The 18,047-nt window shown below is 38.3% G+C and overlaps 1 protein-coding gene across 1 annotated transcript in view; it reads right to left on the bottom strand.

Annotated features, from left to right (window-relative positions):
• Positions 1–18,047, bottom strand: part of SI (sucrase-isomaltase) — a gene marked incomplete at its 3' end in the record, with an annotated part of 53,117 nt that overhangs the window by 33,401 nt on the left and 1,669 nt on the right. Inside the window, exons 2-15 of the mRNA XM_082003742.1 lie at positions 17,807–17,880; positions 13,828–14,145; positions 12,978–13,129; positions 9,458–9,629; positions 7,985–8,084; positions 7,270–7,382; positions 6,342–6,467; positions 5,431–5,562; positions 5,126–5,245; positions 3,738–3,851; positions 2,202–2,286; positions 1,461–1,578; positions 900–1,071; positions 93–209 (exon numbers count right to left, since the gene is read on the bottom strand). Coding sequence (XP_081859868.1) covers positions 93–209; positions 900–1,071; positions 1,461–1,578; positions 2,202–2,286; positions 3,738–3,851; positions 5,126–5,245; positions 5,431–5,562; positions 6,342–6,467; positions 7,270–7,382; positions 7,985–8,084; positions 9,458–9,629; positions 12,978–13,129; positions 13,828–14,145; positions 17,807–17,880 — 1,913 coding nt within the window. The remainder of the gene's footprint in view (positions 1–92; positions 210–899; positions 1,072–1,460; positions 1,579–2,201; positions 2,287–3,737; positions 3,852–5,125; positions 5,246–5,430; positions 5,563–6,341; positions 6,468–7,269; positions 7,383–7,984; positions 8,085–9,457; positions 9,630–12,977; positions 13,130–13,827; positions 14,146–17,806; positions 17,881–18,047) is intronic.

Genomic DNA, 18,047 nt, shown 5'->3' with positions numbered 1-18,047 from the left:
GATCATCAGTGAAAGTAACGATTACTAGTGATACTATTAAAGGGAACGTGGTAGTGTAACACAAAGCATTTTGTAAGAAAAGCACAACTTACTATGAATCCTTCACAATTGTGATTCCTAGAAAATGGGTAAAATGCTCCTACTTGCATCCATCGTCTGCAAAGTTCTTCTGTGGTGTTGTCAAAGAAACCACAAATATCTGCTCCAATCTTTAAATAAAAAAGAACATGTTGGATGTGCAGAATGTTGCACCTCTAATCTCTACACAAAAATTCTAGTTTTCAGAGATGCATTAATTCAACCTTCGTTGCTAGCCAGAAGGACCAAGCCATTCAACAAATTTGTACCTTTCTTCTTTCAAATTAAACTGTGTTGTACAAAAAATTAAACTGGTTACTAGCTAACACTACTCATCGTTCTATTTCCTCCAAACCTTTACCTTCCTGTTTGATGCTAGCATGCATACATTAAGAACAAAGCCCAAAAGTCATACGAATTTAAATGGAATTAATGGAACAGAATTTGTCTATTTCCCTTATAAATGGATATCTCAATTTCATTTGAAATTATAAGGAAAACATCAAAGTGTTTCACATCAATCACTAGTGTTTAAAAATTACTAGAAGTAACAGGTAGCTTGGGATATATAAGATAATATGTTTGTTAACCACATTTATCTCACCATGCACACACAGCCACAGCAATCAAAATAAGTGGCATAAACCGAAAATGAATAATTGGAAAAAATGTTACAACCAGATTCCTAAAGGGGATCAACTTGGAGCTGAAAATGTAAGATGGTTATCTAGATAACTTTTGATTAGATAATACATTATCACAGAGGTAGAGTTACTGTTTATCCATATATTTTGAAAGGATGTCACAAACTAATGTCACACATAAGGAATTCCAAAGAGGTTGAAGTCCAGCATTCCAGGTATTGCCCATTTCAAGTGATCCCATGTCGCTGCATTATCTCCCAGCCAGTGTCCTGTGTAGTTTCCTGATCCAACAAAAGTAGACCTTGAAATAAGGAAGCTTCGTTTTCCAGGAAACAGTGCTTTGATAACTCTTAAAAGAAAATGAGACTGGAATTATGGAAAGAAAAAAAGACGATTCAGACATCAATAGCTTTATATAAGGCACATTTACATTGTCTGATTTACAATAATTATTTATCCTAGGGATGTGGATTCCTTTACAGGTAACCAGGTGTCTTCTAGCAAAGTTCAAGACATTAATTTTAAATAATCTTTCTACACAGTTTTGACAACCAATGTGCGTTTTTTACTACCAATTTTAGTTAATGGATTTTGCCATAGCTGCATTGGCTTAAATATAATACAGTATTTTCCAGGAACTGGGTTTCTTTACAAGCGAAATTTCTTGCTGTTTTGGAAAATGCAGGCCATGTATTCTTCTGAAACCTTTTTGTAAAGATTTTAGGACGCATTCCTTACTTCTGTGTTGATATGGCCATGGAATATCCATAAAGACTGTGGACATCATAATGTTTCCCCCACTTCTGCACTGCATCCATACAAAGTGTCTTGGAAAACATGAGCTTATCAAGAATACCTTCAACAAAGGAATACAAATATCACTTTTGAAGTACATTTTGATTATGAATACTTGCAATTTTCTCTTTAATGCACATTCATGACATTCAAGCCCTTTTTTCTCCATAATGTTTGCACGAAGACCAGTATTACTACTACAAAAACAAAATGCTACTTTTCGCTGCTGGTTTGATTCATCTCTGCTCTGTGACCTATTCAGCTCTTTCTTAAGCTTTGTGCCCGTGCAAGGAATAACTGCACAGCTGCGCTCTAAATTTCTGAATCATTATCCGACAACACGTTGGCAATAGTTACTTAAATGTACTACTTAATACAAGCAATGAACTCCATTTCAGTTCTGCATACATCTTGAAAACTACCAATAGTGAAAGAAGATCATTATATTATCAGACCTAATTAAGGCAATGACAATATTCAGTAGTAATTTGAAAAGAGAAAAAAGCCGGTTATATTATACCTTTGACTAGGGCCAAAGTATACTGGTATTTTCTGTCAAGGGTAATGTTCAAACCCCACCCATAAAAACTACACTAAAATCAATTTTGCATCCTTGTAGCCAATTGCACAGTAATTCATAAACTTTTTGATATTTTGCTTTCTGGTTAAAGTACATGAACTTACTGGGAGTGAAAGGAGGATAGTTTAAGTCATTCTGCGCACAACCATTTTTTGAGCCCTTAATGAAGTTGGATACTTCATTCATATCCTGAAAAGATAAGATGCAGATTGTAATAAAGTTAAGTCAAGTACGTTTTCCTAACAAAGTCTTACATTCTATTCCATTATTTTTTAAGGAAAAATTACATAGAACTAGTACTGTGCAATTAGGCAAGAATGATATAACTCAGATACTTACCTGGTCAATTCTTGTATCAATACAGGTCTCAGTGTTGGACAGACTTCTGTATACAGATGAGCGTCATGTCGCACGAACTACATCTTATCCCTCCGCAGAAAAAAACTGCAAGAGGTGCTCGTGTGTACATTGTCCCTACCTATGACCAACTCCACACATCTCTTAAGGAAATGTTTTTGGTATGTGTTTGGAGAGAAATGCAGAACGAACAAATGTACATTGCTACTTTCTGACAAAATACACAAGGTGACTAAATATTCTTAAACATCACCTTTATAATGCTTTGCAAGCCATTATACTGTCAAACCTTGCTGTCTGCTTCCATGAATATTTTATCTGGCAGTGCTGTAGGTGTATTTCTAGGTGCATCCCTGAATGTGCTGCAGGAAAAACATGCATGGAAGAAGAAAGCAAATTCATCATGGAAGGCACTGTAGTGACCAGTTGTTCCACTCAAATTATTTGCTCTGTGTAAGAGAGCTGTGCAGTCTTAAATTTCATGGCTTGACTTGATGGAACCACAGAGTCAGCAAAAATAAGTGAGAAATACTCATTCTACCACATAGCAGCTGAAAGACTGTATTTTGCCATAAAGGTTAATTTAAAATTGTTACAGCTTTTTAAAATGCATGGCAAAAGAATAAAGAGAAGGTGGTGCTGAGACAGAGATTGAGAAGTTTAATTACAGATTTTGTCCAGACACCCACTATTAGAAGCTTTATTACAGAATATTCCTGTAAAAAACTAATCTGGTCAGTCAAAATGGTTATTATTCTCATCTGATTTCCATGAACTCTGCCTAAAATACACCATGCCAGACTATATTTTAGTCCTTTTGTGGGAGAACCTGTCTCATGAGCCTGATTTTTCCATGGAAATTCCATGGACTAATTGGAGCATAGATACATGGATTATATGTATTTTACCCTGTATTCAGGACCTGTTTAGGACACATTCACTGAGCTGGTATGCAGGTCTCCAAATATTGCCATTCTGAGGACAGGAGTGTGCTAGTATTTACCTTTAGCAATGGTTCATCAATTGAAGCATTTTCAAGTGTCACTGAACATCCAAAAAAACAGCACACTGATCAATTAAATGCCATTAATGATTCAAATTAAAATTTAAAATTCAAATCTGAATTGCAAATTCAACACCAGAAGACATACACATCCTGCACTGATTTGAGGTTAGTAATAGTAAATATCCCTTTCAAATTCAATGCAAATTGAATTTGATAAACATCTATCCTTGTCTATTTTTAAAAACAAAAATAAAAATGAAAGTTCTGAATTACTTACAATCCAGATCCCATCATATGGCACTATATTATAAAACAGTTTGCATTCTTCCACCCACCAGCTAGTGCAGTCTGGGTTAGTGAAGTCTGGGAACACAGTTTCCCCTGGCCACACCTGCAATATTAAAAGGGAAATAATTAATTAAACTTTTAATTATATTTTAATTATATTTTTATTTTTAATTATATTTATATTTATTATATTTTAATTCTATTTTTAGTTATATTTTTAAATATAAATAGGTTCATAGAATTATAGAGCAAGGTTGGAAGGGACCCTGAAAGATCATCTGGTCCCACCTTTCACAGGAAAGGGAACCCAGATGAGATCATCCAGCACCCTGTCCAATTGCATCTTGAAAACCGCCAGTGATGGGGACTCTACCATGTCCCTGGGGAGGTTGTTCCAATGATTGATTGTTCTCAGTGGAAAAAATGTCCGGTGCAACTTGTACCCATTGTCCCTTGCCTTCTCCATGAGGGTCCTTGCAAAGAGAGAGCCTCTGTCCTCTTTGTAGCTGCCCTTTAATTACTGGAATACTGTGATGAAGTCCCCCATGAGTCTTTTTTTTAGGGAGAGAAAAACTTCAGTCTTTCCTAACAGAGCAGGTTCTCCAGCCATTTGATCATCTTTGTGGCCCTCCTTTGGACGCTTTTCAGTCTGTCCACGTCTTTTTGAATTGTGGGGACCAGAACTGGACACAGGACTCCAGGGGCAGCCTGACAAACGCTGAGTAGAGTGGGATGATCACATCTCTCCCTCTGTTAGTAATGCCCCTGTGGATAAAGCCCTGGGTCCATTTTGCCTTCATTGCTGCAGTAGTAAACCGCTGACTCATGTTCAGCTTGTTGTCCACCAAGACCCCCATAGTTAGCCATCAAAAGCAGTGCTAATATAGTGCTCTGATGAAAGCTTTTGAACGACAAACTGCTAGGGTGACAATAGCTCACATGCAGAAAGAAGGCAAAAAGAGCATGAGCTTCTTAACTTCAGAGTTTTCAACTGTTTTTATTTAAGTCATACAAGGAACAGTACCCAACAGAAAAATTTCTCAATAGAAGTTAAAATTATAAACTAAAAGGAAAATGTGGGAGCTGGCTCTTCAGTCACTGTTGAAAATAAATAGGAACTGGCTGATGAATTGTTCTTTGAGCCTTCAAACAACCTTAATTTTCCTTTTTGTTTAATGTAGAAAATTGGGGAAAAAAGTCAAGAAGGTTGAAAAGTATCATATTCTAAGTGAAACCTTATAAACTTAGTTCTCACTGGCAGGCAATTTTACTGAAAGAAACAACTTAGAAAATTAGAGTTTAAAAGGAGCCCCCTGACCTAAATTAAACCATAACAGTGACAACAGACCAAGTTCAAATTCATAAAAATGCAATTACCTCCCCAAGTAACGCTGTTACTCCATCTGATTCATTAACCCAGACTTTTTTGCTCTCTCCCCTAACATAACTTCCATATGGGCTACCGTCAGCTAGATTTTGTATGCTAATAGCAGGATCCTAAAAAAAATTTAGAAAGCAAAAGATAAGAAGAAATCAGGATCTAATCTATCAATTATTATAGGCTACTAGAATGTTAGGCAATAAATGTAATAATGACATAGAATATTATTATATAAAGTATAATAATAAATAATTATAATGAGATTATTTACAAAGGAAAAAAGAAACAAATACATGCTTACCAATATGATAATATATTTTTGTCCATAGTCATGCATATAAGCTGCAAAATTAGGGAGATCATGAAACTTCACTTTGTCATAAGTAAAATCTTTCTTTTCCTCCATATAGTCAATATCAGTGATCTGAGCATCCTGAAAGATGTAAAGTTTTTGCATATCAGTCCAACACAATTTCTTCTGACAATTCCCCTTTGTCCTGTAGTGAAATTACTGTTGGGACTTTGCTGCAGCCTGAGAGAAAGCATGCTGTCAGGACCATTTGCAAACAATGTGCATCTCATCTCATACTTAAAGCCCTAATTAATAGTACTAACACATCTTTCGTGCCTAAAAAGAGCTGCATTAACATTAACAGAATGTAAATGAATGTGTATATTGGCATGCTTTCTAATTAGCCCCTGGACTTGTGGCTATTTCATTGCATTTGCCTGGCTTCAGGAGCTATCCCTTTAAATCCAAACATTTCTTCTTCAACTCTCAGCTTAATATTAGGGTATTTTTATTCTATTTAAACCATCAAGCTAATGTAATCTGAAATCTAATTTTAAAAGTTAATTTTACTTTACCTTTGGCTGTCAATTAAGAATAATATATGGTTCCATAATTGTCCACAGAACAATTAAAAAAATAAACTCATGGATTAGGTAACATGAGAAGATAAGTGGATATAGTTGGAAAGTATAACTGAAAAAGTACTACAATAAAGTGCTCAAATACAACTTACTGCAATTAAACCCCACCATGTCCCACATTCTGATAATGGGTCCATTTCTGTGTACTAGAAATTTACTAATTTAAACTGCTGTGAAATGAACCAGTTGAGGAACACTGTGGTCAGGATCTTTTGGGTCATTTCTCCTGCAGAGCTCTGCCTCCACAGGGTTGCTGCCCTCGTCAAACCTCATACTTACATAAGGGAGTCCGATCGCCCTGTTCCTCTCCACAACTTTCTTCACCTCATCCAGAGACCCATAATTCCAGCGGCTGAGCTGGAAGCCCAGGCTCCAGTAGGAGGGTAATGCTGGCAGTCCCACAAACTGCAAGTTGAGAGCAAAAATACCATGCACCGTCAGTGGACACTGCATGTGTCACCTCGGTGCCCATTCCCCCACATCCATACTCCTCAAATCTATTTGAATCATAAAAACTAAACTTGACTGTGTGACATGAGCAGCCTACTACCAAATGCAATATTTTTCTTTTTTTTTTTTTTAATTTAAGAAATAGAAATATTTTGGGCAATGCCCATACTTTAAGGTGTCATTGAAATGTAAGCAGAGCACAGGAAGTACAAAAGATATGTGTGATATCTTATGGCCATAAAATCATGACATACCTGTAAGTACATTATCTACTCTATAATATTGCCATATGAACAAGGATTTATCCTTATAACCAGAGTAGGCCCCAGCAAGGAAGCATAAGTTATTCCATATAGACCATCTCTAGTTCCAGTGAGCACTGTGTAGATCAGTCAGGCCATACATACGGATGAATTTAGCAGCTACAGATTTCTTGGGCCTCAAGCTGCTGCATGGCCTCTGCTCCTGCATCTCCAGCAAAAGCAGTGCTTAAGTTTCAGCTTCCCATAACAGGCCAGCTAAAAACATCTACACCCCAGCTTAACCCCAGCTAGCTATTACTAGTGACAGCGGTCACATTAGGGACACACCGACAGTTATTCTTAAATACGTACTGAGTCGTATTTTCAGTTAATAGATAACATAGAGAAGACACACAGTTACATAAAGAGGTGAAAAAAACCCTCACCAGAACCCAAAAAAATCCCAAGCACTTTTAAAAATCTGTTCAATGCATACTCTCTCTAGCTAAATGTACCTTCAGGTACTCCTGGACTACTTGTTCTGGGTTGTTACCCAAGAAGATATAGAAATCAAGGATCCCACCAATGGTTCTGTAGGTCACTGCTGGAGCAGGCTGCACCACAAACTCTGCCGGACGAGAGTGCACAAAACCAATTCTGAGGAACAGCTAATTCTAAAATAACTTTGTAATTTTCTAATTGATGATTAGAAAATTTACTTAAGAAAAAAATCACAAAACAAAAATACCAAAGGAACCCAAAACCGTTACTTGAACTTGCAATGAAGGGGAAATGTATTCAGATGACTCTTTTAAATGTCCAAATTTCCATTCCTTTACATCACACAGAAAAGAGAATCAGAAGAAATACAGTGGCTCAAACTTTTATCTTTAAATTTTTAGTACAACTTTCCAGCCTCAAGAGTTGTGAAGAATTCTGTAAAGCATACGTATGCATACTTATCTAAAGAGAATAAAGGGCATTTACTTTCAAGTATAGCTCTCTTCAAGTTTAGGCTCTGATTCAGTGTCCTGCACATCTGCACAAAGCTGCACAGCCTTCAAATAGGTTTCTGACCCTCAGATTTCCAGCGCGATCTTCATGTTAATTGTGAGCTACTTACCCCTTACATTGCATACACTAAACACTACATTTTTGATCCAAATCCCACAGATCATTTAAAAAGATATTTAACTGCAGTGCTCAGAACTACAGAGAAACCTTTCTTACCCATGGCATTGCTGTTCATTAGGAAAACACCAAAAGAGGCTCCAGTGCTGTCTTCCAAACACAGGAAGAAAGTTTGAACTCCGTATAGGTTATGCATTGCCTTAAAGGGTGAAAAAAAAGAAAAAGTAAGCTGATTAAAATCCAATAACAGTATCTGTTCTGGGATATTTCAAAATATATCACAGGTAGAACTTGGAAGTTCTCAAAATATAGCAAACAACAAAAATTAACATCCTAACACCTTCCCACAGTTCTGTTTTCTCTTTCCTGGCATTCTTCTCCTTTATGGGAATATTTTCCATTAAAATGAACGTTTCCCCAAACATATAGATAACATAAGCAAACAGATATGATGGATCTTCAGGCAAATCTGCATATATTGCAGTACTATTTCTGGGTAATATATATGCATATCAAGCTAACAATAGAACTTGAAGAGTGTTTTCATCACCTTTCACCATAGATTAGATTTTACATCTAATCTGTGTTTCTATTAATTCTTCAAGATAATCATTTTTATGCTTAATCTATGGAAATAAGAGAGTGCCTTGCTTCTTTTTTATTTCCTTTCTAATGTTTTTTTCCATTATTATTAACAACAAAACTCTTAGAAATTTTAACACTCATTGTAATAGTTGTGCTTCTTCCCCTGCAACGGACAACTCAGAACAAATTCACAAGAAACAGAACTTGAGCAAATTGAAATTAGCCTAACTTGATTCTGTTCGCTGTTAGTCTAACTTAATGAGTTATTTATTTTTATTGATAGACTCAGAGCCATTCAGGTAAGAACTGTCTTCAAACCAGGGAAGATAGTGAGAGGGTGTCACAGGCAAGTGGTACAAATCCGAAGTTATTACTTAATTACATACAATGGTCTCTCTCCCTAGTTTCTGTTAGTATAGCTCTTATTTCCGCAAAACAAGTGCACGAACAAAGGAAAGCATATGGGTGGTTGTTTTATGAAACTGAGGTAATAGTTATAGTTAACCTTACAATTATCAACAAATGGGTGCCCTGGAAATCGTTTCATAAAGAGACAGCCATCCAGACTAGAGAAACAAATAACTGCTGACAGACGTATTTTATCCTGTAAAGAGGCAGCTGTTAAAGAGAAATTTCCCATCATTTGCCAAGCTACAAGGATGTTAACTGAAGAAGCATGTGTCATCCGTGCGGAATGCTGTGCACAGCAATGCATTAGGACATATTGTTATTTATTTTGTTTATCAGTAGAAATTGAGGACTCCCATATATTAATGTTTATCAACTGGTTTTCAACTGCATGTCAACACAAGAATCAGAAATCAGGGCACTTTGGTCAGTACCATCTAGCTTTTAGTAATAACATGCAGTGCCTGAGAAGTCTTCGGGGAAAAACTCAATGGATATTCTTAATGTGTCTACTGCATAACAGGCTTGGATTCCAGAAGTCATCTGCAAAGAATGAGGCGTAACAAAACCAGTCCTTACCCCAGAGGGGCCAATATCCCTGCTGAACATGGGCCAGGTTTTCCAGTTAACATCGTGCCGGTACCGCTTATGCACGTGCTCTCCCACACCATAAATGTTGCTGCTAGGTACTTTGATTGATAGCTGCAGAAACTGGTCAGCGTACTGCAGTGGTCCTATGGTAGTATCAAACCTGATGAAACAAGTTAAAAAAAAAAAAAAGTATTTCACTAAGAATTGTTGCAATAATAGTTTCTACTCCTTTTAGTTGGACCTGGGTAGCAGGTTCAGGTCTTCATCCAGAGACCTGAAGGAGAGGGAGGCGAGGTGGTGTGGGGCTGGAGCAGAGCAACCCTTGCACAGACAACAAGATGAGCAGTGCCTGTTGATCCTACAGAAACCTCCCCAACAAGAGGCCCATCTATTTGCAGGGGTACATGTGCACACCCCTCTTCCACCAACGCTTCCCACCCTGCATCTGTTGCGCTGAATCCTGACTCCACTCTCTGTGGCCACTCACGGTAACGGGGCAGATGGAAAATTGCCGTGGGTGGACAGAAACACAAAAATAGTCCACTCCATCATATTTTGCAAATCAATTGCAGCTTTTGCTTGCCAGTGAAAATGCACAAGACCCGCTCTTGAGCCCTGCTAGGCCAGTGGCTACATGGAAAGGCAGACTATGGCTCTGGGCTAGCTCTCAAATAAACCGAGCCTAGATGAGTGCAGGTTAGGGTGATAATGTGATCCTTTGCATGGTTGAAATCGCATTTGATGGTTATCACAGCTCCTGTGGCAAATTCTGCATAAAGCAACTGCTAAGCTTTTTTAAGGAACATGAAGCTGGTGGTGTCGAAAATAGATACAGAGACTATTGTATCTATCTGTACAAAGAGAAAGGGATGGAGATCAATAATCCTCCCTTACATCTCTTAGCAAAACACACGGGAAAAGTCAGTTTCATTACTAAAGTTTCGTCTGTTCATTTAATTTTGCACCTTTCACCACTTCCTTTCAATCCAGACGAACAGTTCATCTTCCAAACCAGGATTACGAGAGCTTTAAATCCTTAAGCAAGACCTGATTTCACTCCTTGTTTCTATCGGAAGGACTCAGGAAACGGCAGGGAAATCCAAGTGGTGCTGAGGCAGAGAACAGTGGGGGGCAGCCCGAATCCTGCCGCGAGGTGCACCGGGGAGCAGCTCCCCACAAGGCAATGGACGCATTGATTTGCTCTCCTCCCTTTTGCTCCGATGAGCTGCCGCAGCTGTAACAGTGAAGCCGCCTCTAGACTCCCTTGAGCCGCAGAACTTCAGGTTGTGACTTCACCTGCAGTCCCCGATGCTGCAAAAAGGCTTCTTAGGCACCTTCACTCCTGATGGATGGAGGGGACCATGCGTAGGGATCTTTTTCTACAGCCAGGTGGGTGCCCACACCACCACCAAAATGTGGTCATTTTCTACCACATGACAAGAATGCTGGGATTTCGGTCATGTTTATCTGAGAGTTAAACCAGATTCAAAGCAGAGACAAATTACAATGAAGCCGATCCTCAGATTTGAAGGTTATCTTCAGCTTCATTAAATCAAGAGCTTACAGGGATCTTCAGAAATGCAGTCTTTCCACGAAAGCAGAGAAAATTACTTCGAGACGGCAAACTGCCTTGATATATATTAGCATCATATGCAATTTCAAAGGAATATTTTAGGTGGTTTTAATTAGAAATTCAGTTTACAGCTGTATTTACATGTGATATTTGTGACATTTAACAGTCATGATATTCATACACAGGAGAGTCATGTAACTTTCTCTTGACCGTACGTAAACAAGCCACATCAATTTGAAGACTCTCTATCACCTCAGATGTATTAGTACACCATAACTACATGTATCACTATGAGTATGTCATTATCAGTAAATACTTTTACGCACACAGAGGTCCTGAAACTATACAGTAAATACACAATGCATTAGCCATTACAAGCACTGCACAAACAAGCAACAAAAACAGGAGTTTTGGGCTTGCTACAACCTTAATCTGCTCCTTTACCTTTTCTATTTTATTTTTTTTAGGTTAAAAACGCTAACATTTGAGAGAGGCTTCATAGGTCAAATCCTCATTCTATGTTTTTCTGTCCACTTGTAATGACTCCAAGGACTATCTTGCCCGTCTGCTCACAGACTGTACTGAAACTAGCTTCCTAGGGAAGGAAAGTTTGTATTTCCGATGAAATTATGGCAGTCTTTCAGGTTGTCTTGCAAACGATGATGGTAATTGCTCTGTCAGAACTCTGACTCTTTTTGGGGGATCAAGTGGAACAAATGACGATTGAAGCTCATAGGCTTTATAACTGTCTCGATAATTAGGGTTTTTGTCATGACCTACAATAACACACGGGTCCCCACTCCTCCTTTTCCAAAGAGGCCTCCCTTTTCTTTGGTTGTTCAAGGGTTGGGGAAAAGCACTCATCCTGTGTAAACAAACTGATCAAGGGTTTGTCTCTGAGGGGCTGCCCTTATCCCATGCTCGCAACAGCTTTCTTGGAGATACTCAGAGTCAAGCATCATGGTAATCTTTTTCTTTAGAGACAGAAAGTGCAACCACTTTTATCAAATTCAACAAAAGCCTAAGGAAAATATAGACAATCTGCCAGAACACTGTTTCAACACGGTTCTACCGAACTAGATCTCTTATTCCTCCTCCATCTACCTGTTTCATCAGTCAGGCACTACTGAATACCGTCCGTCTTTTGCGCTCTCTATAATTGCAAATCAATCATTATAGAGGATTCTAAGCAAGAAAACAATACTAATAAGAGCACAAAAATAATTGCTAATTAATTAAACTTGAAGCATTGACAATTCAACTGGCCTAGCACTCTGACCGGTAATCATTCTTGGACTGATTTAATAAGCATGTTCATCCTGACACTTCCCCCTTCAAACGGGTCTTCGAGCCAGGCCGTTCGGTTTGTAGGTTCCTTTTATTTATTCATTTTTAGAACCTAAATGGGATGAAAGCAAGCAACATACAAGCGTGTCCAATACTTTACATACAGCATGACACCAGCTTATCCGTGGCTTGCACCAGCTGTTCTTGCACATCATAGGTCTAAAGGGAAACCTGGTTTTGGTGATTCAGGGCTTCAGCATGATTGTGGCGAATAAGAGAAAAGATGCAATGAAGAGTGTTCCCAGGCAATTTGAAGCACTGGCAAGGAGTCCTGCAGATAATAATAATTCCCTGAATGGATGGAACAAAGTAGCTGTAAGGACTTCCCTAGGACTGGGGGGAAGAGAACAGAGCGCCAGACCTGAAACCTTTTAGACAGAGCTCTGCATTTCACAGAATTTGATTCCAAAGGCCTCGCAAGAGTCTTAGCAGAACATCCATCAGTCAAAAGAAGAGCAGTAGATTACATGCCCAAGAGGGCACATCACATAGGCCATCTTGGACATACATTGCTTGTGTGGCAACTTGGGCTTTCAGAGAAAACCAAGGACATCCTTGTTGTTCAGGAAAACGACCAATGTTACTTACAGCACTCGGCCGTTGCTCACTCTGGTCACCACGATGCCAAAGGGGTTCTGTTTCACATCCACTTTGTAGTTTAAATTGGATGCTGTGGATCCACTGAAAGATCGCACGTGCTCATGAGGGACTTCAAATCTTTGTGTTTTGGGATCAGTGATCTGCACATATTTAAACAACAGAAGTGTCAGGCCTTTAAAAACTAATGTCTAATTCAATCTTTTTCCAGTGTTAACTTATAGTTCTGACTTAGGATATTCCCACTCATACCTCAGTCTCCTCTTCTGCCTTCATTGTTATTAAATTCCAACTTTCACTACTCCTTTTCAGCCATTTTCCTCATAATATTTGATTGTCTCTTTCCCTGTTTTATCAGGAACCCACCACAAGAGAAATGTCTCCCGCAGAAGAAGTCCTGCTCAACCCCAAAACCCATCGATACTCCACATTCACAGCACAGGCTGTTGAGTTTTCCATAGAAAACAGAAATCATTGGAATAGGTAATGTTGTCTGTCAAAATGATTGAGAGATACGTCCAGGCCATAAATAAAAAGTAAGTAAATACATTTATTCACTGAATTTTCCTATGATGAGGAAAAAAGTAGGTAATAGAAAAGCTGAGCTTTGCAAAGGTCTCAGTAATTTTTCATGCCAAAATCCCACTGTGCTAAACCCTCATTAACCTCATGCACTGCAACAGCACAGAGGACAAAGGAAGGAGTAGCGGAGCACTTCAGTGGGAGTCATGAAAGTGCATCAGAGGGATTAACCCAGCCCTCCTAACCTCATTGCACGTAACAGCCAGCCCAAAACTTGCACAGAACATGAACCTTACAACAGCATAGAAAAAAGATTAACCTTGAACCGGAAGCGATTTGGTGTCTGATACTCTCCCGTGAGGAGGACAGTATTGATATCCTTTCCAAAGAGGGACGGTGATGGCAGCCTTGTTAATGTAGTCTCAAATCCTTGGGAAAAAACACATGTTGCAATGTTGTTGTCTTGAATCGGACATGGGCACATGCGTAAATTGGGGAGCTCAGCCCACAGCTTACCTGCCTGAGTTGATCTTGTCGACCCATCCACTTTGTATCCATGGTTTGAAGAGAAAAAACACCAGGGCACACTGGTATTGTTCTTGGGACTCCAGCAGCAGCCACGCAGGGTGCAGGTGCTCTGATTCAAGGACATGAGGAGCACAAATGAGCTGGTTTTACACAAATAGATCCTCTATACTAAAACAGTTAAAATGCACATGGAGTGTATTTTACCCTAAACACCAGAAACCTTAATAATATCTGCAATCAGATCAACTGCTACTCTGAAAATCTAGCAGGTGAATTCAATGGCACAGAACACACTAAATAGAAAGGATTTTTTTCTGGATTCAGAGTAGAAATGTGCTTATTAGACATTCATTTTTTCTTAAAATTACAAGATCCACAGGCAAAATGAATATTTAAAAAGAATTACTAAAACATTTGAGCTGTGACAGATGCAGTATAGTCTGACCAAAAGTCACACACTGGAGAGCGAGGTAAAAGTTATAATTGGCTTAACTTCTGGTAAACATCTGGTTGTTAAATATCTACATATGCATAATTGATCATCATGTATAATATCTACATTTTAATGTAATTTTCCAATATTAGAAATGTTCAGATTGTTTTTTCAGAACCTCAAATTGAGATTAATCAACTTTTTTTCAAAAAAAATCCCAACAAATAAACCTATTGTTCAAAACATATATCTCAGCATAGAGGCACGAGCCTCTACACTACCTTTCAGTAGTCCAATAAGCTATAGTACCTTTGCTTTCCTGTTAGGATTTAACTTATTCACGTGCTGTTTACGTGAGTTTTATGTTTGAAGATAAGATTTAGGTAATACAACACTAAGTTTCCACACCTTTTCTCACATTAAAAACCCAACTCATTACTTAGGGCAAAGGGCAGTAGTAATACAACAATCTTTACTGAGAGCAAAGGGCAGTGTCCATAAGTGATCTCAGGTATCCAAATCCAACATGCAGATTTTTAAGACCTTTCCCTCCACCTGCCCACTGACAGAAGCTGTTTCTGCCTTCACCTGATTGCACTCAAATGTTTTTGGTGTTTAAGCCATGCTTATTTAAAATATTCTGCAGCTTGAAACAGGTGTAGGTGGTCCAAAATCTCTATTGCTGTCATCCTGGGTGGCACTTGGTTTTTGGTTACAGAACCCAACCTGGTTGGTGCAGGTCAAATGCTTTTTCAGCCTCTGAACAGAGCAAAAATAAGCCAGCTCCAGCCCAGAAATCATGAAAGTGCTGAAGGAACGCTCAGAGGGAGTTCACAGAGCCACAGGCTTGGGAAGTCTTAGTGCAGTAGCAATTGCATGGAGCACAGAAATCTCTGCAAAACCACCCAAGATAAAACCCAGATTCACCAAATAGATAAATGTTGGTCTCTGTCATGGACTCACCACATCAGAAAACATGTATGCTGTCATTTTCATTAGGTTCCAAGCAAAAAGCACAGCTGGAGGAGAGATGTAGTGACTCATTTTCCTCCACATCGATCCACAAATCAGTGCACATTCTAAGGCTGCGAAAAACCCATCCTCACTTTCCACCTTCCCAACTCCCACCATGAGATCTTCCTATTTCCCATTTCATAAACTATTTCAGAACAAATCAAAAGAAGCACCATACCCTCCAAGACTGCAGAGATTACAGCTTTGCTCCCTTACTTCATTTACTCCATACATAGGGGAATGTCCTAAATACCTAAGAATAGAGCTGCTACTTCCATCCTCTTACCCCTTCCTAGACTGGTGACTATCCCATGTAACACAGAATAGCTTCAACAATAGATTTTCCTAAAGCCTGATAGTTCAAACATCTGCATTCCCAACTTCATAAACATGCTTTTCGTTTTCCCCAGCTACTTCTCATGAATACTTGTTGACTATTTTCAGCAGTTACTTTACAGTACAGTGATATTCTTCTAGATAGATCTAATTCTAGTGGATTTATAAGTTATTTAGCTCTGTATTTTCATGGCACATTGAGCTTGCTACATAAGGAAGTAAATACAGAAGTGCAAGATAAGTTACGCCTGACACAGGGAAAGGAGCAGAGTTCACCCAAAGACACTGTAGAGGCTGTTATAAAAGCTACCATCTAGTGTAAATAAAAATGCGAGATGATCACAGCCTCTGAGCTATAAAACCAGCATAATAGATACCAATACCCAATAAAGCCAAAGAGAAAGTCAAAGCTTAATTAGAAATAACCCTGGATACAAGGAGACAGTTTATGTTGGGGTACAATATGAGATGGTTACTGAACACTGAACTGACCACCAAGGATTAAAAGAATGGCTTGTCTATGTGCTGAACTAAAATGTTTCTCTTATGTGCACCCAGACAAACCTCTGCCAGCAGGATATTTGGGAAAAAAACCCACACAAACAAACATAAACAAACAACACACCCTTCACCCAAGCTTTCAGAGGTATCAGTCCAATAATGGACTACACTAGCTCTGCTCATGGTAGTTCATTTTTTACTGGTGCGTTTTTCTTGTCCAATCAAACTTCATGGCAATTTACCACAGCAGTGAATAGTTAATAAATATCTACTTTCTTTCAGCATATCTGTCTCTGTCAGCCTTGGGATCAGTTAATAAATATCTATTTGCTTTCCATACTTCTATCCCCTGCAATCCTACTCATTTTCTGGATTTGTCTAGGATGGCTTCAGTGAATAAAGAAATCAAGACAGACGCTAACCTGCTATATGAGCTTAGGTGAATTTTCCCAGATGAAAATCACTACTGGAAACCACTACAGAAGAGTTATGTTTTTCTAAGCAGGTACCTGTCGTTTTACAGCTCTGCTGGTTGCTGTATTAGAATAGGCTAAACAAGGACAAGCAAAATGCTTCTGGGAGAAAATTTATACAAGAATGCATGGACACACTGGGGTCATTGCTGGAATTAGACTGGGAATTTCCTCAGAGATTGGTTAATAATTTTTCTATACCTCTGTGAATGACACAAACATCACACATCATAATAAATTTACTATTTTTTCTCCTAAGCTGCCCCCTCAAACCAAAGAAAGATGTCAGGCACCCATCAGTTTCCATCAGAAAATGACAACATCCATTGTAAAGATTAAAAATAATAATGATAATAAAAATGATAATAATAGCCTTTCAAGACCAACCACTACAAAAATGTTCTGAACATGAGGCCATTGAAAAATTAAGATTATACTTTTCACTGGGAACCTTAACTCATAGATTCTTAAGCCAAAAGGTAACTTTTAAACTCTGCACTTTGCCAGGTAAGAGACACCACAACAAAGAAAGAGACTGAGATTCAAATTCATTCTGAAAGGAAACTGTGACTATGTCTCTCTAAAAGTCTTACGCATCTGGGTAAAATGCATCTTTGCCTGCTATTTCTGAACTATTATAAATGTTAGTACTTAACCATCAAACAAAGAGAAACTGTTCAGACAAAGTTGTTAAAAGTAAAGAATGGCGGTTTTTAACTGCTTGATATCTGACGAATTTTGTTTCCACCTATTCCAAAACCAAACTGCTCAGGAGTATTTTGGCAGTGGGCTTCAACCCTTGACAGCAAACTGCTACAATGGCTAGAAAAATCAGACCTTTTGTCAATGGGCTGAAATGCGTTATACAGGAGTTACACTTCCCTGCAAAGTGTTCAGGCAATCACAAACTAAAAATGGTTAAGAAAAAAATTGATATACTAGAGACAAGTAAAATTTTTGTTATTAAGCATATAAAGCCTACTTTTCTAATTTTTTCTAGAATGTTTTCAGACCTTTGTTGCTATTTGATCCGGGATGCAGTCAATTCTTTCTTCTATTAATATGTTTGGACATTCTGGTGAAAATGCTGTTAGGGAAATAAATTAATGGATTGTTAACAAGATTTCCAAAATGTAGGAATAACTAGATTACCTCTTAACTCACTAACTGCTTCTGCTTGCTGTTTCTCAACATCTTGAAACTCTGACTATTAATACAGATTTAAATGAGTGTAAATTATTGCTAGTGTAACTT

This window comes from Phaethon aethereus (assembly GCF_964289735.1).
Source record: "Phaethon aethereus genome assembly, chromosome: 9".
NCBI lineage: Eukaryota > Metazoa > Chordata > Aves > Phaethontiformes > Phaethontidae > Phaethon > Phaethon aethereus.
Note: the sequence above shows the minus strand (reverse complement) of the source record. Positions and strands in the feature narration are given on the sequence as shown.